This window comes from Pseudorasbora parva, chromosome 15 (assembly GCF_024679245.1).
Source record: "Pseudorasbora parva isolate DD20220531a chromosome 15, ASM2467924v1, whole genome shotgun sequence".
Classification (NCBI taxonomy): Eukaryota; Metazoa; Chordata; class Actinopteri; order Cypriniformes; family Gobionidae; genus Pseudorasbora; species Pseudorasbora parva.
In genome coordinates this window covers 39,850,458-39,872,434 of record NC_090186.1, presented here as the reverse complement: position 1 = coordinate 39,872,434, position 21,977 = coordinate 39,850,458, and the positions used below count along the sequence as shown (strand labels likewise).

Sequence of the window (21,977 nt, the reverse complement as noted above, 5' to 3'; positions counted from 1 at the left end):
TATCAATGTAATGATTCCTTACTAAATAAAAATATACATTTTTTCAAACCAAAACAAAAAAATATAAGTTACGACCTCACACTTTTAAACGATATATCTTCTCTCTCTCTATATATATAAATATAGATATATTTTGAACGATATATCTTCTATATATATAGATATATAGATATATTATGAACAATATATCTTCTATATATATATTTACTTTCATTTTAAAACGGTTGCCCAAATGATTTATTAGAATATACATGACATCCAACTTATATTATAACAAAATGTAACTTTTTATTTACTGTTTTTTATCATGGGCCAGAATTTTGCGTTCTGATCTAAATGAGGAAAAGGAAGCTGAATTCAATAGACACTATTGAATGATTTTAATGAGTGTCGTCATGGTTGCAAATCATTATACACATAATAGGATACTAAAAATGAAGTGTTGCATCATTTGAAAGGTGTACTTGTAGTGTTGAGCATAATACATATCAGTGAAAATCATTACAGAGAAAAGAAGAAAAAAAAACAAAAAAACTATTTAATGACAAGAAATGCAAGGGGAAATCACATGATGTCAGAAACAAACCAGATATATCATTGTGATTTACTAGTCACACACATTAAGGATGATTTGATGATCAAATCAAGACATGTCCTTTATAAAGCAAAAAAAGTAATTACATCTCATTATTTAAAGCAATGTTTGATTCTGACAAGTTTTTGCAACTAAGGTTGATATAATCTACTCTGCATCTTCTATTGAGATTTCTATACTATTTGAAGCATCTGCAGTTTGTATGCTGTCACTGACTTCCTGTTGGGTGTTTGCACAGTCCGTCTCCCCTACCACAACAGACTGGGCCGCTACACACTCATCAACTGCAGCCGATGCCAGAGCTCTCTCTGTTTCATCGGCTTCTGACACTGCAGGAGCCAATATGGCGTCTGAAACGTGACTGGTGACTGTGATGGGCACAGACCCAGATATCGATGGCGAAACGCCGATGGAATGTGCGACCGAAATGGGGATAGAAAAGGGAACGGTCACAGGCATCCCAACCCCAGAAGGATCCAGAGATATCACGCTGGTGCCGTCCGTGGTGACTAGCGGCTGCAGTTGTGTGCCCGCAGGCACTTCGGTCTGGATGACCGTGAGGCCGCCCAGGGTGGTGTGGCTGACCAGCGCGATGGTTCCAGGTCCAGCCCAGTCTCCAGAAATGGTCACGGGCTCTCCGGACACAGTCACCACTTCTTGGGGCTTCCCTGTGTGTCCCTGATGAGCCTGTGCCTCGAAAACAGCCGTCGCCGCCTTGTCCTTTTTCTGAGAAGAGCCCTTAGGTTTCTTAGCTCTGTCTTCAACATTTCCCTCCAAAACAACCAGGAAGTTCTTCCATGGAGTTTGTTTGTCATGCGTCTGCATAAGGAAAACGTTTAATAATATTAAGTCCCAATTCAATGCACACCACTAAATCCCTATTAACTTAACTTGCATATGCATATAGCTTAACCAGCATTATTGATATCTAATTAATACTAATGTGATGATTATAGTCAACATAGAGAGTGACGATATAGAGTTTGATGATTATAGTAAAAAAACAGCTGTGAAACTGCTAACAGAACTGGAAGTTGCAACCCAATTTAGTTCAGTGAAGTATTTTCAGAACGAAACTAAATATTGAATGAAAAAATAGAAGGTGCGACTTGTTTTTTCCTGCTGGGAATTGATTGGATCTAGAAAAGTGGGCGTCCCACTCAGCCAGAGAAGGAAGTCCATTCCAGAGGGGAAGTACATTTTCAGATTTTGATTAGCCCTCGCACTTTGTAACAAATCCTTCTCGCACGGGTCAAGTTGACCCGAAGCCAGAAAATATTTTTTTTCCTTCTCCAGAAAGCTTATTTTATTTCGTTTAATTTACGCACATCCTTCACAAACTTATATTTTTAAAAAAACTCAATTTCATGCATAAACCTTTCAATTAAACTCAAAATAAGTTTTATTGGAAAAAAGATAATATAACATGATCTTTCATGCTCTATGGAGGAAATGAGCTGCTCGGCTGGTCCTAAAGTCAGTTCAGTATGCATTCAGAAGGGGTTAAATATTACAAAGACATTTTTTGTTTGTGGATTAATTTGCACAAATTAATTGTTTACGATAAGACTAGTAATATGTGCTATTAAAGTAAATAGGATCAATTTGAATTGTTTTTGAAACTAAGTCTATTTGAAACTAATTTATCTGAATCAAAAATGCAGTAAAAACAGTATTATTACAATTTTAAAAAAGTTTTCTATTTTATATATTTATGTAATGTAATTTATTTCTATGATCAAAGCTGAATTGTCAGCATCTTTACTACATTATTCAGTGTCAAATAATCCTTCCGAAATCATTTTAATGAGTATTTGCTACTCAATAAAAAAATTTTTTTATAAAGGTAAAATCAGTTATGCTACTTAATATTTTTGTGAAAAATTATACATTTATTTTCAGGATTATATTTTGATGAAACATTTAAAATGGAATTATTGTGGAACAATTGTATTTCCTTTCACATTTGATTGATTTGCTCAACTTAATGAATCCTCGCTGAATAAAAGTATGAATTTCTTTTAAAAGTTAGGAAACATCAGTGACAGATTTAGTTAGCATACAGGTACCTATAAAAATACTTACAGCCCTTTCTGGACTTTTTGCACCATTTACAGTTAAATACATTATGATTTAATGTTGTAATGCAATGAACCTGAAAGCCCATGGGCATGAATATTTTTTATAGGCGCTATAAACCCCTCTTATAAAACCGTGCTGTGTAAAGTGGCAGGTTTTTTACCAGAGTGTGTCGGCGTACTGTGGATTTGTCTGTGAACGTTCTTCCACACATGCTGCACATGTACGGCTTCTCTCCTGTGTGGATTCTCTGATGTCTCTGCAGGGCGTTGAGTTGAGTGAACTGCTTATTACAGTCCTTACAATGATACGGCCTTTCACCTGTGACGAAAGCAGTGACAAAACTGATACTTCTGGTTTAAATGATCATCCCTATTGTGAAATATACCAGCTGTGCACTGCATGTTCATCACCAGCCTATGGTTATGCTAATAACTATGTTCACAGTTTTATGTAATTATAATTAATGTAATTATTTACTGCACATTGGTGTCTTTCATCAAACTGCTTATGCCACTATTTTATATTATCAGTAAGCTTTAGTATATGTCACATTAGAGGCATTAGATTTTTTTTAAATGCACAGCAATATTCAAATACGTGTGAAGGATACCTGTGTGTATTTTCATATGCTGGTGGAGGGAGTTCCTTTGAGCAAACGCTCTTCCGCAGGTTTCACATTTGTAGGGTCTGAATCCTGAATGGATTCTGTTGTGATGTTTCAGGTATTCTTTAGATGCAAAGCTCTTCCCACAGTTCTCACACATGAACGGCTTTTCACCTAAAGAAGAGGAATTCGTTATCTTATTATTATATTATATTATATTATTTTTCTTTCAGTAACAAGAATCAGTTCACTCACCCGTGTGGCATCTTCTGTGGTAAGACAACATGTGGTTCTGAGTAAATCTGGCATCACAGAGGTCACAGGCGAAAGGTTTCTCTCCGGTGTGGATCCTGGAAAAACATGAGAAAGAATGCGTAAATAATAAACGTGCGCAACCCAGATCTTCTGCACGTATTCTAAAATTAATTTTGAGTTCAACTTTGAGTAAGCTGAGACAGAATGAGGAAAAAAATCCAGAAAATAACATTGTCGAATTTTAAAATAATTTATTTGCAAATTATGGTGGAAAATGTATTTGATCCCCTACAAAAAAGCTATATTTCTGGCTTTCACAGACCTGTAACTTCTTCTTTAAGAGGCTCCTTTGTCCTCCACTCATTACCTGTATTAATGGTTCCTATTTGAACTTGTTATCAGTATAAAAGACACCTGTCCACAACCTCAAACAGTCAGACTCCAAACAAAGGACACCAGGAGCTGTCAAAGGACACCAGGAACAAAATTGTAGACCTGCACCAGTCTGGGAATCTGCAATAAGGTAAGCAGCTTGGTGTGAAGAAGTCAACTGTGGGAGCAATTATTAGAAAATGGAAGACACACAAGACCACTGATAATCTCCTTTGATCTGGGGCTTCATGCAAGATCTCACCTCGTGGGGTCAAAATGATCACAAGAACGGTGAGCAAAAATATCAGAACGACACAGGAGAACTAGTGAATGACCAGCACGACCAAAGTAACAAAGGCTACCATCAGTAACACACTACGCCGCCAGGGATTCAAATCCTGCAGGGCCAGACGTGTCCCCCTGCTTAAGCCAGTACATGTCCGAAACATCATGCTTTGGGGCTGTTTTTCTGCAAAGGGACCAGGACGACTGATCCGTGTAAAGGAAAGAATGAATAGGGCCATGTATCGTGAGATTTTGAGTAAAAACCACCTTCCATCAGAAAGGGCATTGAAGATGATACGTGGCTGGGCCTTTCAGCATGACAATGATCCCAAACACACCGCACAGGCAATGAAGGCGTGGCTTCATAAGAAGCAGTCTCCAGATCTCAACCCCATAAACTACCAGCAACAGTGTGTAAAAACCTTGTGGCGACTTACAGAAAACGTTTAACCTCTGTCATTACCACCAAAGGGTATATAACAAAGTATTGAGATGAACTTTTGTTATTGACCAAATACTTATTTATGCAAATAAATTCTTTAAAAATCAGCCAATTGGATTTTTTTTTTCTCATTCTGTCTCTCATTGTTGAAGTGTACCTATGATGGAAAATTACAGGCATTTCTCATCTTTTTAAATTGGAGAACTTGCATAATTGGTGGCTGACTAAATCCTTTTTGCCCCACTGTATAACACGCTAGAAACATAATATAATCACTGCAATAATGATCCAGTCATAGACTCACTTAGACTTTGCCTATTTAAATCCAAACAGCGACTTTTTTGGCCGAGCAGTGTAACTAGATTTTTACTTTTCCCCCAAAATAATGTTAGTGATGCCTGTGCAAATTTAGCTGTCATAATGGTATTTTAATAATTAATTTGTTCCATTTATATAGTGCTTTTCGAGGCACTCAAAGCACTTTATATGGAAAGGGCTCCTTTATATGGAAATCTCCTCAACCACCACCAATGTGTAGCATCCACCAGGATGCCATGGTACCATGTAGTTGCTTGTTGACAGGGTTTTGCTATACAGTTGTTAAGGTTTTTGGAGCAGGATGCTAATACACCTTTATTATTGTGTAGTTGCTTACTGACAAAAGCCAATTAGAGGTAGCATTCATGTATTTAGCACCCTAATATTTAGGGTTTGTTCAAATGACTTGTATCAGCTAAACTAGCATATCCCAGATGTTGCCACATTACCTTTGATGTGTCTTGAGAGCTGAACTCTGAGAGAATCTGGATCCACACTCATCACATTTGAAGGGTTTGTCTCCAGAGTGTGTCCGCTCATGCAGAGTCAGGGCCGTTTTGGAGCTCAGAGATTTGCCGCAGATGTCACAGAAGTGCCTGTCCGTGCCGCCCTCGTGCACCTGCCGTCTGTGGCGGGTCACGTCCTTCTTGCGCTTGAAGGTTTTGTTGCAGATCTCGCAGGGGAAGAGCCTCTCGTCGTTGTGCACGTGCCTCTGGTGGATTTTCAGGTTGCAGCGGTTGGCGAACGTCTGCTCGCAGATGTCACAGCGGAACGTGGTGTCCATCTGTACCCCGTGACTGACCTTCAAGTGCTTCAGGTAGCTCTTCTCATAGTAGAAGGAGCGGCTGCATTTTTCACACCTGTACTTTGCAGCTCCTCTCTTGGTTTCCTTATCTGCTTCATCGGCCTCGTCCCTTTCCTCATTAGGCAGGTAGTCTGATTCTTGAGGGTCTTCCTCAGGCAGGTTGTGATGTGACTCAGACCCGCTGTCATCGCAAGCGCCTTTTTCACCCAATGTGTCCTGCACTGGTTCTGCCTCTGGATCATGTGACGACTGTTCTTCTTCTACTGCTGTGTCGGATTCGTCAAACGTTTCTGTTTGTATCTTTGACTTTTTCAGAGGGAAGTCCACAGAGACTCTGCGACCAGCTAACCTACTACTTCTCCTGCCGTGCACATCCGGTTCCGTCTCATTCACATTTTCAGGCACTTTTACTCTCTTTTTTCTCTTTACTGCTCTTTTCACACATTCTTGTTTTGTCTTGACTTGAGTACTTGAATCAAGATCTTTCTGTAGAGATTCAGCTGGAATTTCGGCCTCACAAGCATCCACTAAACCTTGGCACTTCAGGAGATTAGCCATTTGTAATATGGTACTGATGTAACTTTTCTTCACCTTCATTTTCCCAGAATACACATAATCCAAGAATTTTGCAAATGCATTTGGTGAAATGTCACTCAGGAAAATCTTTTTCACTTGGTCATTAGATAAGAGATAGGATTTGAAGTAACCACTGGATGCGGCGAGGACCACCTGATGGGCATCAAACTCCTCCAGCTCTCCTTGAAAATCCACCTGCACCGTGATGTCACACAGGTTTCCCATGGTCCTCAGCTTCCACATGGCATTGAGCAGATTTTTATGGTGACAGCTGGATTGCAGTTGAACAAATCCATTCTTCATATTCACTGGTTTCTGCACCTGTCAGGACATAAATAAGGCAAGTCGTTTAACAGACATATTTATCATTATATATATATATATATATATATATATATATATATATATATATATATATATATATATATATATATATATATATATATATATATATAACTTTCGATCGATACTGTACTCAGTTTAAAGAGTTTAAAGAGTTACAAACAATCAGTTAATATTGTGATAAACAACGCAGTCTTTTAAACACCTTATAAATCACTTTGGGTTTTTGTTGTTTTTTAATTGATAAATATAACCACTGTATTTCTGTAACTTACCTTGTAACTAACGTTACATTAATGTTACGCCAGTTATCGTGGATGCTAAAGCTTTAACTTTGTATATCATGGTAACAAAATATATAAACCAATATTTCCCAGTCTCATTTAAATGTCTTTTATTTACATAATTATTTATACGTGTTCGTGTATGTGCTTTGGAGCAAAACCCGTCAAGAGAAAGTAAAAAGGGGACGCTAAAGCAGTTAGCATCATTAGCTTTGTCTTCAGATATTAGAAACTGTGCTAATGTAACTAAAGAGAGAAATACAGGTGAATAGGTCGGATGTTTAATGTCCATCTGTGACATGCCGTGAAAGGAGGGTTTGCATGCTGGAGATTTCTTACCGTAAGGCCAGTAAAACGGCAGCCCTGTACAAATCAAATCCACAGGCACAACAAGGGTATTTCCGGTAGAACGCGCACTTAGCGCACACTAGAGCAGAGGGCATTGTGGGAAATTGAGTTCTCTTGATTTAAAGTATTTTTTTTTTTAAATTAACTTTCTTTTAAATATTTTATATCTGTTTCTTTTGTATGGATACATAATTTTGTCTGATTTTGAATTTTTAAATGTATATATATATATATATATATATATATATATATATATATATATATTAATATTTTTTTAAACTGTTATTACTTTCATGCATCATTTTATATATATATATATATATATATATATATATATATATATATATATATATATATATATATATATATATATATATATATATATATATATATATATATATATATATAATATGCATAACAATGCTTAGGTGGTACTGTAGCTCAAATTGCTCAAGAAGTTCATGCTGGGAAACCGTGAGTCCTGCCTTTGACACGTACCACCTAAGCATTGTTATGCATATTATATATATAATATGCATAACAATGCTTAGGTGGTACGTGTCAAAGGCAGGACTCACGGTTTCCCAGCATGAACTTCTTGAGCAATTTGAGCTACAGTATGTTCACACGGGCCAGCCTTCGCTCCCCACGTGCATCAATGAGCCTTAGCCGCCCATGACCCTGTCTCCGGTTCTCCACTGTTCCTTCCTTGGAGCACTTTTGATAGATACTGACCACTGCAGACCGGGAACACCCCACAAGAGCTGCAGTTTTGGAGATGCTCTGACCCAGTCGTCTAGCCATCACAATTTGGCCCTTGTCATACTCACTCAAATTCTTATGATAATATTGCCTAATATGTCCCACAAACAGGTGCAGTGATGAAGAGATAGTCACTCAGTGTTATGCACTTCACCTGTCAGTGGTCATAATGTTAAAATGTAATGCCTGATCAGTGTATACTTTTTTCCTTTTTTTCTCCACATGAAAGCTGTATAACTCCTCCAAGCAGGTAATGTTTTATATTTTCAGGCTGGATTTTTCTACATAACTTGCACAACAGTTTTTTTGGTCAGAGTTTTAAAGACATGTCATGGGGTGGGAAAATATTGCTCATGCTATAAACATAACCACCCACCCACTCTGTGCCTGTGGCTTGTAACCTTTGCTAAACAAGATATTGCTCTTAAAATACTAAAGGGCAACTGAGTTCATGGGTAAACTGTTACTGTGACCACCCTATTACTATTTTTGCCTGTGAATGCATACAAGGAGGTCTGCAATCTGCTACAATCTACATACATTTTGGGGTGGAAATAAAGGTCAGTCAGCAGTTCTTTTGCATTTCGTTTCTCAAACCATATAACTGTAGGTTTTTTTTTTTTTTTTTGGCCTTTAAATAAAATAGCTTCAAGTCTCATGTTCACAGATGGGCAGAGAAAAAAATATAGATGAAGCTTAACAAGCTTATAGTTTTAGGTTTTATTACAGAGCTACTGGCAGTAAATCTCTGTGGTATATAAATGAGCTCAGAATTGAATCACACAAAATTGCATCACACATATAGCCACATTTTAAACACATTTCCTGATGTTGTTTAAAGCCTGTAGCAATTCAATTTGAAAAAACATTAGGATTAGCAATAATATTTATGCAGTGTGCCGTGTGTAAACTATGCACGATATGAATAATGTATCCCGCTCTCACAATGCCATAAAATTGAAAGCATAGAATGCCATAAAGAACCTTTGATGCAATGGAAATGTTCCAAGGATGTTCATGTTCTTCATCAAACCATTAACGCCAGTAAAGAACCTTTATTTTAAGAGTTAGAGTGGTTTGATTCATACTACGGAGTTTCCACAGGTCTGTAAAAGGTCTTCATTCACCCTTACATAAATGAAGGTCTTAAATCAGAGCAGACTGCTCTGTATTAGATTCATACATTTATGGAATTAAATGTTGCATGGCATTGCAAATATATATATTCCTTAGTATTTTGTCCTGATTTCCAATACAAATATAAAAACATGTCTGATATGTTTATCAGAGGTCCGAAAGTAAAAATAATTAAGTGAATTAATGCTTAAAACGAGAAAGAATATCTTTTAAAACTTCCCTTTGAATTAAGCAGATTTTTTTCTGAGCCGTTGGCAGATATTTGTTCTTATTTTAAGCAAAACTTGCTTTGTTTTGATCAATTTCATTTATATATGTGTATATGTCATATTCATCTACAAGAAAATGCATCTTGATTAAATAATCTTTTGTCAATTGTACTGGAAAAAATACAGAGGAAGAACACAATGTTTATTGCAGTGTGATCAGAAGCTCCAATAAAAGTTATGTCCATATTCTCGTGGTTGAAAGCAGAGGTATTCAACCGGCTTTTGTTTTGGTCAAATTGAAAAGTAATGGATATCTGTTGGAAGTTGTATTTTCAAAATCTAAAGTATAATTGTTTTTTTAGCCTTTTTCATTTCGAGAACATATTGATGTATTGTGTTCCCTTCAATTTTTTCCTTAAATTGTCTTTACTTGGTCTTAAAAAGGTCTTGAAAAAGGCCAAATGAGTTGCTAAAACTTGCAACAGGGAGACAGGGCGGGACTAACCAAACAGCTCCTCCCCCTTTTCACAATAGCCAATAGCATTTTGTTTATATCACAGCTTGGCCAGAATTGGGCTCAGTAAAGCCACACTGTAAAAAATCATTTCGAAAAAAAGTTACCTGGTTGCCTTAAAATTTTGAGTTCATTGAAATTGAAATTTTGAGTTAATACAATGAAATTTTTTTGAGATTCGACAACCTTTATTAAAATATTATTAAAAGATTTTGTAAGCATATTGGGTAATTGTGTGTTTTATTTCTGATGACGCAGTGAAACATGCCAAATAGTGCTATTTTCATGATTTATCAAAAAATTTTATGTGGTTCAGATACAATAATATTTTGAGTTTCTATTTATTAAACAAATTTCCTTCATTATATCAACTCAAATTTTTAATTTCAATAAACTCAAAATTTTAAGGCAACCAGGTTACTTACTTTTTTAAGTTAAACCAACAAAAAACAACCAAATTTTTTTACAGTGCACAGTTTCTAATCTCTAACCATTTCTCCTCCATGTTTCTTTGAAATACAACATTCTGTGCAGAATTCAAATAGTCCGATACAATTTCTGGTCTGTGCCGTCATATGCGTATATGATCCGCTCTGTGCTGTCGTGTCTAGAGCAGATTGTGTGGGCGCGGGGTGCGGCAGTTCATGTGACACTAACGTGAAAACTTTATTTTCCCCAATAGAAAGCATACTGTCTGAATCATAGACGGCAAAAAATATAGACGACCACCGAAGAAAAGCCGCCAATGTCTGAATATGGCGCTGACATCTTGTTCAGATTTGGGACAGAGTCAGCGCAGTAGAGAGCAGGAAGTAGAGCCGCGCACACCAAAAGCTCGCCCACACTCTCGCAGAGGCAGAACAATTCATTATGTTGCTGTGAAATTAATAGTTATGGAAATGTAGAAATTATAGAAAGCTCCAATATCCTCATGAAAAAAGTCTGTTAGTGCCTCAGTGACAACTTCACTCAGAGAAGCCGTCAATCTCAGCTGTCAATCATGCACATCCCCTGTTAATATAGCATCAAAATTACTTAAAAACCGAACACTTGAAATAAAAACATCATTACCCCTTTTCCGGTGCTAGTTCAGAGATGGCAGGACTCACGGTTTCCCAGCATGAACTTCTTGAGCAATTTGAGCTACAGTATGTTCACACGGGCCAGCCTTCACTCTCCACGTGCATCAATGAGCCTTAGCCGCCCGTGACCCTGTCTCCGGTTCTCCACTGTTCCTTCCTTGGAGCACTTTTGATAGATACTGACCACTGCAGACCGGGAACACCCCACAAGAGCTGCAGTTTTGGAGATGCTCGGACCCAGTCGCCTAGCCATCACAATTTGGCCCTTGTCAAACTCGCTCAAATCCTTATGATAATATTACCTAATATGTCCCACAAACAGGTACAGTGATGAAGAGATAGTCAGTGTTATGCACTTCACCTGTCAGTGGTCATAATGTTAAAATGTAATGCCTGATCAGAATGAACCGGGTGCTAGTTCAGAGCCAGTGCAGTGTGAGTTCTAAGTTTGGCTTTCCACAGGCTAAAGAGCCACCACAGAGCTCGGTCTTACGTCACTGTACGTCACACCAGGCTTATGGCCGAGATGCATCGGCGCTGTGTGGACCGATCCGCATATGATATCAAAATACTGCGTGAGCGATTCAAAGCATGAGGACTTGTTTGCGCTCGCTGTACTTTGATGTCATACGGTGATCGGTCTGCACAGTGCGTCGATGCATCTCGAACAAGCCTTCCATCAACAATGGCTCATGGCTCATTCTATTTAAAAAATGGCGGTCACAAGTTTGTGTTTGGAGGGGCGGGGGTTATGATGAGCTATACTGGGAACAACCACCTGGGGGCGATCGAGACGCTTGGCTTCAGTTTTCAACAGGAGTGCAGCAGGCTTGGTCTGAATTGTTCCCTATCTCTTATATACAGTTCACTATGTGCCATTCACCATGTAGAAAATAGTAAATGTGTAAACAATTGACCGATTTTATCTGCAGCTTCAGTGTCTATTTAGGTGCTTTAGATTCTAGAGAGCATTGAACAGAAAATCTGACGAGAAGCTGAAGTGTGGAATGAGGTCATCAAAAAAATCATTGATCCACATTTGCAGGAAGTGAGAGGCTGTAAGTTTTGAACGCTTATATTTTCTAAATGCGAATGTTGTCATTGCTTTAAAGCACACTAGCCTACCTCATAGATAACAGTAAGGCTAACATATTAATGCAAAAGGACTAAAAAACATTTCCACCAGATGGCGCTGTTGCACAAAGGTTTGTTGAAAGCGCAGCATGGACAGAATGGAAAACTGGACCTGAGTTTGGTATGCATGTCCGGGCTTTGCACAGTTACATTTGATCCTCTGCATTAATTTGATCTGGACAAAACCCACCCGCTAGACACTGAAAACTAAACACAGACATGGAAATGCACTGCAGTAATGTGGAACCCTTCCTTAGTAGTTAGGACATGTCAAGTTTAAACTGACTAAAAGTGACAGGGGCATTTCTAAAGCTTCCACTACAGAGATGTTTTCGCCTCCACGGCGGGCCCGTTTCATAAAGTGCTCCGTCTTTGTCATTAATGATCTGTTGAGAGAAAACTGGACTCTTTATTCAGTCGAGCCATGTTCTATCATGCTAATCAGATGCAAGTTTAGACGTTTTCTGTGTGTTAGTCCTCCAGGATTCACCAGGGGGTTTGCGTGGTCTGCCAAGCGCTCTTTATTGACATAGGAAATCCATATGCCTTGCATTTCCCTTAATGAGTTCTGCAAGTGCGCGGCTCCTTCCGGTGACTCATGCTGCACTTGTGTGGACCGGAGACTGTGGTTTTCCATTTACCTCTGGAGCTCCGCCACGGCGTCTGCGCTGCTGTAACCCGGCACGCTTTCAAAACCAGACAGCTACAGAAAGCCCTCCCTCTCCCCCAGCTCAAAACAATGGAGCCACATCTGCCTCAGTGCATTATGGTAGGCTATACTGTTGGTCTGGAAATCTTGTTGAGTGTCAGAAAGCAGGAAACCGTGAAAAGGAATGTTAAGGTCACACGTTCAAGCTGAACTTAAAGCCTATAAACACAGAATGCTCTTAAAAAGGAAGACAGCAGGAAGAAGTCGTGTAGTAAAACTCTTTTTAAATGGTAACTTGCTTGGAAAAACACAATAATAATGGCATTGAGTTGTCTCACACCTTGAGGCCTGTTGATATGCATAATAGGCCTGTTAGAGAGATCGGGACTAGTGTTTTGAGTCTAATGCATACAAAATAACATAGAGACTATGTCTTAAAAGTTGGGGGGAAAAACGACAGTAATTATAATTAAACACTGTAAAAATGTATATATAATCAAGATGTCAAAGCATGTTTTTACATTGTTTTAAGTCATCAAAATAAGTTAAGCAATTCTCATATTTTTTAAAACAAAAAAGTTATAAAAATGTCACACAATATACAATATATATTATATAATATAATATAATATAATGTTTTTTTCTTTTTTGTGTGGTTTTTCTACTTTTTATAAACAGTCAAACCAAAAATTATTCAGACACCAGATACATTTTTTTACTAGTGGGTGCAGGACATTATTTAGGCTATATAAGTGAGGATAGCATAATAAAGAAAACTGTGACATCATATACCCATAAACTCTTCATAGAGTATACTACCAGTAAAATTGATTTAAAGCTACACTGTGTGATATTGTCCCCCATCTAGTGGTGTAAAGGTATATGACCATCCAGTGAATAATAGTTTCTGTTCCTCTCAATTCTGATTTCGGTTTAACTCCTACGGTGGCCGATTTAGTCCAAGATTAACATGGCAATCCCCCTTTTCACATTCGACACGGTGCCATCAAGTGTTAAAACGCGAAAGGCGAAGCTTGAATTTATGGGTATGTCCCTCTCTGGCTACTGTACTTTCAAGATGGAGGGGCAACATGGCGACCAGCATTCAAACCCCTCACCCGTATGTATTTTCAATGGCATATTATAAACTTACGAGAATACTTTATTACTTGAAATAAGTAAATATACATTAATGAGCACATATATTTTTGAAAGAACTAAGTGTTTTTAGCTAAGAATAAACTAAAAAAGTTACACAGTGTAGCTTTAAAAGACACTTAGACACTTTGACCTGAACATATTTTGCTTCAGTGTTTTTTCTATAATTGCTAATGCAACCTTTTGTGTACTTGAATTTTTACAGCTGACAGTTGATTGTAATCCATTACCTTTCTATCAAAGTTATCAAACATTATCAAGATTAATTTGACACTCTGAGTTCTTACTATAGCTAATAAACTGGGAATTTTGACGGTGTCTGAATAAAAAAAAATAGTTTATAACTTTTGTAGTCAGGATTTTTTTCAATCAATCAATCAATCAATCAACTTTATTTATATAGCGCTTTTACAATCACGATTGTGTCAAAGCAGCTTCACAGTGTCAAACAGGGTAATATTGCGACAAAATTAGATTTGGCTGTACAGCCGTACTGGAGAAAACAGTGATGTTATCAGCTTATTTTAATTTATCATATAGCGACAATGTTGGCAGATCAGTATTATAGTTTATAGAATTAAATAAGACCTAATTCATATATTTTATTTGTATAATAAGTTGAATAACTTTAATCATATTTTTAGTGTCCCCAACTGAGCAAGCCAAGCCAAAGGCGACAGTGGCAAGGAACCAAAACTCCATCGGGGCATGATGGAGAAAAATAAACCTTGGGAGAAACCAGACTCAGTCGGGGTGCCAGTTCTCCTCTGGCCTATTAACACACCGTGTAAGATTATTATTCTGGCAACCTTACAGGTCGGAAATCATATTAGATCGGATTATTCAAAATTTTCAGGGTATCACGGAAGAGACAGATTTATTTAGGATGGGGCGTCAATTACACAAGAGTATGAATACATGAAAGATCGGAATTATTGCGCCGAAGACGGGTTTTGAGCATGTCGTGCCAGTGAGGCAAATTCGGAGGAGACACCATTTGACACGGCTCAGCAGACACTCCAGGATGCGTTGGTCATGTCCAGGCAGGTCCACCATCCGATCCGGACAGGGCCCAGATCCGGGATAAACCTCGGGATAAACAGAGAGACTAACATTAGCGTAGATGTCACTCTTTTTATGATGTAACTAGTACATCAGGTGTTATGGGAAGTGTTCCCGGTTCCGGCTGACCTAGTTAATGCAGCCTAACAATCAGTCAATTGATCTGAATAATGAAAGTTAAAAATGTTTTATGTGTATGCCATAGTAAAGAGATGTGTTTTTAGTCTAGATTTAAACTGACAGAGTGTGTCTGCTTCCCGAACAATGCTAGGAAGACTATTCCACAATTTAGGAGCTAAATAGGAAAATGATCGACCGCCTGCAGTTGATTTAGATATTCTAGGTATTATCAACTGGCCAGAGTTTTGAGACCGCAATCGACGTGATGGGGTATAATGCGTTAAGAGCTCGCTTAAGTACCGGGGAGCTAAACTATTTAGTGCTTTGTAAGTAATAAGCATGATTTTAAAATGTATGCGATGTTTAATAGGGAGCCAGTGCAGTGTTGACAGAACTGGACTAATATGATCATACTTCCTGGTTCTAGTAAGAACTCTAGCTGCTGCATTTTGGACTAGCTGGAGTTTGTTTATTAAGCGAGCAGGGCAACCACCCAGTAGAGCATTACAATAATCTAGCCTTGAGCTCATGAACGCATGTACTAACTGTTCAGCATTTTGCATTGAAAGCATGTGCCGTAATTTAGATATATTTTTAAGATGATAGAATGCGGTTTTACAGATGCTAGAAACGTGGCTTTCAAATGAAAGATTGGTATCAAAGAGCACACCCAGGTTCCTCACTGACGACGAGGGCTTGACAGAGCACTCATCAAGTGTTAGACAGTATTCTCGGTTACTACTTGTGGAGCTTTTCTGTCCAATAATTAAAAATTCAGTTTTATCTGAATTAAGTTGCAGAAAATTACTATTCATCCAATTTTTTATATCAGCTATGCATTCTGTTAATCTTGTGAATTGGTAGGTTTCATCCGGGCGTGAGGAAATATAGAGCTGAGTATCGTCAGCATAACAATGAAAACTAACGCCATGTTTCCTAATGATATCTCCCAGTGGTAGCATATACAGGGTGAAAAGCAACGGTCCTAACACTGAGCCTTGCGGTACCCCATACTGAACTTGTGATCGGTGTGACATCTCTTCATTTACTGCTACAAACTGATAACGGTCAGATAAGTACGATTTAAACCATGCCAAAGCAGTTCCACTAACGCCAACATAATTTTCGATTCTATTCAGAAGAATATTGTGATCGATAGTATCAAATGCAGCGCTAAGATCGAGTAACACTAATAGAGAGATACAACCACGATCAGATGATAAGAGTAAATCATTTGTAACTCTAATTAGAGCATTCTCAGTGCTATGATACGGTCTAAATCCTGACTGGAAATCCTCACATATACCATTTCTTTCTAAAAAAGAACATAATTGTGAAGACACGGCCTTTTCTAGTATTTTTGATAGAAACGGTAGATTCGAGATTGGCCTGTAATTGACTAATTCTTTAGGATCAAGTTGTGTTTTTTTAATAAGTGGTTTAATTATAGCCAACTTAAAAGTTTTCGGTACATATCCTAATGTCAAAGATGAATTAATGATATTAAGCAGAGGCTCTATGACCTCTGGAAGTATCTCTTTTAATAGCCTAGTCGGTATAGGGTCAAGCATACATGTTGTTGATTTTGATGATTTTACAAGTTTAGCCAGTTCTTCTCCTCCTATAGCAGTGAATGAGTGTAATTTTTCCTCAGTGACCCTGCAGTGCTCTGTCTGAAGTGATACTGTAATAGACGGCTGCATGGTTATAATTTTATTCCTAATATTATCAATCTTACTAGTAAAGAAGTTCATAAAGTCATTACTGCTGTGTTGTTTACAAACATCAGAAGCTGAAGCTTTATTTTTTGATAATTTAGCCACTGTATCGAATAAATACTTAGGGTTGTGTTTGTTTTCTTCTAAAAGAGATGAGAAATAAGCAGATCTAGCAGTTTTTATGGCCTTTCTGTATGCAATCATGCTCTCTTTCCACAAATTGCGAAAAACCTCTAGTTTTGTTTTCTTCCAGCTGCGCTCCATTTTTCTGGCTGCTGTTTTAAGGGCCCGAGTGTGCTCGTTGTACCACGGCGTTGGATTATTTGCTTTAATCTTCTTTAAGCGCCGGGGAGCAACTATGTCTAAAGTGCTAGTAAGGAGAGAGTCAATAGTTTCGGTTGCAGCATCAAGTTCATCTTGGCTATCTGTAATGCTGAGGAGATGGAACTGATGAGGAAGATTATGTACAAAGCAATCTTTAGTCGCAGCGGTTATCGTCCTACCATATTTGAAGCGAGGGGATGGCTTTGCAGCCTTAGGTAAATTAAGTATACATGATATTAGGTAATGATCTGAGATGTCATCGCTCTGCTGCAGAATTTTAACAGTATCAACATTTATTCCATGTGACATTATTAGATCTAAAGTATGATTAAGGCGATGAGTGGGTCCCGATACGTGTTGTCTAACTCCAATAGAGTTTAGAATGTCTCTAAATGCCAATCCCAATGCGTCTTTTTCATTGTCTACGTGGATATTAAAATCCCCAACAATTAGTACTTTATCTACAGCTAATACTAACTCCGATACAAAACCAGCAAATTCTTTGATAAAGTCTGTATTGTGCCCTGGTGGCCTGTATACAGTAGCCAACACAAATGTCAGAAGGCATTTATCATTTACACTACACAGTGTTACATAAAGCACCAAAACTTCAAAGGAATTATATTTGAAACTAGACTTCTGAGTAATACTGAAAATATTATTATAAATTACAGCCACACCTCCCCCTTTACCTTTCAGACGTGGCTCATGTTTGTAACAATAATCTCGGGGGGTGCACTCATTTAAAGTAATGTAATCGTCAGGTTTTAGCCAGGTTTCTGTCAAACACAGCACATCTAAGTTATGATCTATAATCATATCATTGACAACAAGCGTTTTTGGCGAAAGGGATCGAATATTCAGCAACCCAAGCTTTATCAATTGTTCATCCGTATTATATCTGTTGTTTATTTGTTGGACATCAATTAAATTTTTACTGTTGAATGGTTTTGATGGTTTTTTGTATTTACTAATTCGGGGAACAGACACAGTCTCTATGTGATAATATCTAGGTGAAAGAGTCTCTATGTGCTGGGATTTAGCTGACTTTGGTGACGTGAGACAGCTAGCAGACGGTTGGTTTAGCCAGTTTGTCTGCTTCCTGACCTGGGCCCCAGTGAGTCAAGGTTTAGCTCTAAGACTATGTGCCAAATTACTAGAGAGAAGAGCAGCACCAGCCCAGGAGGGATGAATGCCGTCCATCTTCAACAGGTCAGGTCTGCCCCAAAAACTTTTCCAATTGTCTATGAACCCTATGTTATTTTGCAGACACCACTTAGACAACCAGCCATTGAGTGATGATAATCTGCTAACTATTTCATCACTCCTTTTCGCGGGGAGAGGTCCAGAGAAATATACGGCTTTTGACATCGTACTTGCGAGATTACACACCTCTTTAATGTTAATTTTGGTGATCTCCGACTGGCGAAGTCGAACATCATTAGTGCCAACGTGAATAATAATCTTAGAGAATTTACGATTAGCTTTAGCCAGCACTTTTAAATTTGCTTTGATGTCAGGCGCTCTGGCTCCCGGTAAACATGTGACTATGGTGGCTGGTGTCTCTATTTTCACATTCCGTGTAATAGAATCGCCAATAACTAGGGCACTTTCAACAGGATCCTCAGTGGGTGCGTCACTGAGTGGGGAGAACCTGTTTGATGTTCTAATCGGAACGGAAGAGCGGTTTTTTGATCCGCGACTATGCTTTCTCATCGTCACCCAGCCCTGCTGCGCGGGCTCAGCCGGAACCAAACAATGAGTGTTCACTAAGCTAGTCGCATCCAAAGCAGTATCTAAAGCTGTTACATTCTCACTATTCTCACATAAAGCTTGGATGCGTGTCTCTAAATCTGAAATCTTCTCCGTCAGCCTGATTAATTCCTTACATTTATCACATGTGAAGCCCTGTTCGCCAACGGAGATAGATATGCTAAACATGTAGCATGCAGTGCAAGTGACAATGACAGGAGAAGAAGACATGGCTTACCGTATTTGTTGATGAATCCAAAACTTACCACAGTTGTCTGATGGAGTCTTTTTAATAATCCAACTCACCACAGTTGTCTATAGAACTCAGAAAACAGGAGACCTGGATGCTGGGATGGAAAGCTACCAGGCTAGCGAAAAGCTAACGTGTGGTAGTGATTTAGATTAAAAGCTAGTAATGTCAAATTTAAATTGATAGGCTATATTAAACACTATATGGTGATGAGTAAGTTATATTTAGCAGTGTAAATTACAAAGAAAATATATCAAATAGAGATTCAAACACAGCTATACAGAGCTACAAACACTGTGGTGGCAGCAGCAGCAGGCAGACAGACAGGAGCAATAGATCAGGAACAATCAATCAATCAAACAAACAATCAATTTTTAATATGTGTTTGTTTCTATACAGAAATTGCCTTTCAGAAAAAAATATTTGCTGGTGTTAACAACTGACAATTGGCAGGCCTCAAGAAGCAAATATTTAACCATCATGAGTTTGGGAATTTGTTTTTATTATACAGATTATATACAGATGCTAAAAGGACATGCAAAAATGGCAGCAGATATTTCCAAATTTCATAGTGGACAGAAGGAACCCAAACAAACCCAAACTCTGAAAATATATTCTGTATTTATATTGGAGGTTTCAGTAGATGCCACCAAAGTGACCAAAACAACCAGTTAGTGTTTAAATGCTCTGGTTATGAGCTGCAGTCATAGCTTTCGTCCTGTATTGCTGGAATCAGGAAAAGTTGTCCTTGACTGACCCAGCATTGCTCTGAATTCTATCCTATTTGCTGGAAATCAACAGTATGTTGGACCGAAGTGACTTTTTAATACAAAATAACCATGTGAATCTCTGCCTGGTTTTAGATTCAACCGCATTGTTAATAGTCTTCCAGTCAAACATACTTCCAGGCCAATATTCCTCTGTGGTTGCTATTTCTTCCATCTCAATTCAAAATAAATGTTATCATGGACGATACTTTGCTTGAAACTCAATATACGCCTATGACCAGCAATTTTTCAGCAGTTGCAATGTGAGCGTGTAATGATGTACTGAATGAGAGGACAGGGTTTAAACTCTTTAACTTCCTGAGCATGTTTCTGTCCATTTGAATTTACATGACCATCATCAAGTTTATTTTATTGTCAATTCACTTGAACAAAGAAAGAGCTTTGGAAGCTTATAATCTGTTTTAGGAGCTGTACACTCTTAGAAACAAAGTTCCAGTGGGATTCTATGTAGACCATATGGTTCTTGACTCATTTTTAATGAACCTTTATGCCAGAAATGCGTTTTAAACGATTGGATAACACTTGCATGTTAAATGGATTATTTCATTTTGTTTACAAGCTGTCTAATTCATACAATTTAATTAAAATACAATATTTTCAACTAAATCTATAAAATTATCCCATAATGGCATCCCCTAAAAGGTTCTTTAGCCCTTTAAGATTATAAAGAACCCTTTATTACAGGTACAGTTCACCCAAAAATAAAAATGGTCATCATTTACTCACCCTCATGTTGTAACTTTCATTCATTTTTTGAGAACTTTTTTTGTTAAAATCTGAGCGAATTCTGTCCCTCCATTGACTGTTACATAACTACTTTAATAAACAAACCTCATTGAGTTATTGTTTTATAATTGAGGGTGAGAATTAGATCAATGTTTCGGTAAACTAACCCTCTAAGGGTGTACTTTTTGTACTATTGCAGTGCTGGCAGAGGCAACAATGCATTGTTTTCTACATGAGCACAGCATGTCGGGAGCTCTTATGATAATCAATATGTCATGGCTTCATTGCTTATGTGCTCTTTTGTTCCTTTTTAAGAACCTTAAATTAAATTGATCATTACTAATATTCCAAACTAGCACTTTGAGTAACATTGGTGTGTCTGACTGTGTCTGACTTATTATTTGAATATGTTCCTTGATATTCACTTCTAATGTTAATTAAGTTTTTTTGCACAAAAAAACAAACACTAATAAAAATATATATGTACAAACATATTATTTCACACCCTCTTTCTGATCTTAAGTTTTTTAGGGGCGGCTCCTTTAAAACTTGTCAGTAAACGGCCACTATTATAATGGGATTTCATTGAAAACACTTTTTTCACTCTTCAGTTTGTCCTGTTGTCGACAGACTCAAGCGCGTGGAGAATGTCAGAAACTGAACTGTATCTGGTGTAGACAGCATCAGTGATTATAATGGTTTCTATTTAAGTTGACTTGACTGCTCTGATCCTAGGCAAATATCAGCCATTCAGCGACTGAACATTAGCCTGATAAGCCAGACCCTCATCAAGATGTTTGGTCTGGAAACTCACCATTGACAGCTCAATCCGAGAGGCGGGATAAACGGTTGGGTTTCAAACTCCCTCCGCACGGCGTGCACGCAATAGGATAGCGCTACAACCAACCAGAGCAAACCAGTGAAGCAGAGTTAGTTGATTAAACTTTCGCCGTATCCGGTCGGCAAAACTCCGAACACATCTTCACTTTTTAAGAATGACTTCAGTGCCGTTCTTTGTTCTTTTCTCAGAGAAAAGCTTAACTCCAAGTCTTCCAGAATCGCAGTCAGAGCTGATTCGAAAGACCGCCATTCGCCAGTTTCTGTGTTTACTAGAAGCACGCAAGCGCCTCTCGACCGTCATTATGTTAAGCCCCACCCACCGACTCTATACATGATGTGATTGGCCCAACCAGAGTTTGACTTTTACAGCTCAGAAGTATATTGAGAGTTGCTAGACGACACTCGCGGCAGATTAAATTTGCTGCCGCTAGGGTGTGTCTAGAT

At 38.0% G+C, this 21,977-nt stretch overlaps 1 protein-coding gene and 1 long non-coding RNA gene across 3 annotated transcripts in view; one reads left to right on the top strand and one right to left on the bottom strand.

The window, feature by feature from the left end:
• Positions 1–356: 356 nt before the first annotated feature.
• On the bottom strand, positions 357–7,393 carry gzf1 (GDNF-inducible zinc finger protein 1). 2 transcript variants are annotated; one of them, XM_067418704.1, is made up of 6 exons: positions 7,300–7,393; positions 5,403–6,655; positions 3,537–3,631; positions 3,288–3,455; positions 2,838–2,995; positions 357–1,414 (listed from the first exon to the last, which is right to left on the bottom strand). In XM_067418704.1, the coding sequence occupies exons 2-6, from the start codon at positions 6,635–6,637 to the stop codon at positions 743–745; spliced, it is 2,328 nt and encodes a 775-aa protein (XP_067274805.1). In that variant the 5' UTR covers positions 6,638–6,655; positions 7,300–7,393; the 3' UTR covers positions 357–742. The 2 variants fall into 2 exon arrangements, with proteins under 2 accessions (XP_067274805.1, XP_067274806.1); XM_067418705.1 differs by having other exon boundaries at positions 5,403–6,649; positions 7,300–7,356.
• A 5,333-nt stretch (positions 7,394–12,726) lies between these two features.
• LOC137040852 (uncharacterized) overlaps positions 12,727–21,977 on the top strand; it is a 91,958-nt gene continuing 82,707 nt past the window's right edge. Inside the window, exon 1 of the long non-coding RNA XR_010897998.1 lies at positions 12,727–12,915. This is a non-coding gene — a long non-coding RNA (uncharacterized lncRNA). The remainder of the gene's footprint in view (positions 12,916–21,977) is intronic.

Excerpts from the sequence above, each read along its gene's own strand:
- gzf1 (XM_067418704.1), bottom strand. The coding sequence starts at position 6,637 with ATGAAGAATGGATTTGTTCAACTGCAATCCAGCTGTCACCATAAAAAT. Across the intron at positions 3,456-3,536 it reads CCACAGAAGATGCCACACGG|GTGAAAAGCCGTTCATGTGT; the intron begins GTGAGTGAACTG and ends CCTCTTCTTTAG. Across the intron at positions 1,415-2,837 it reads CAGTACGCCGACACACTCTG|ACGCATGACAAACAAACTCC; the intron begins GTAAAAAACCTG and ends TTCCTTATGCAG.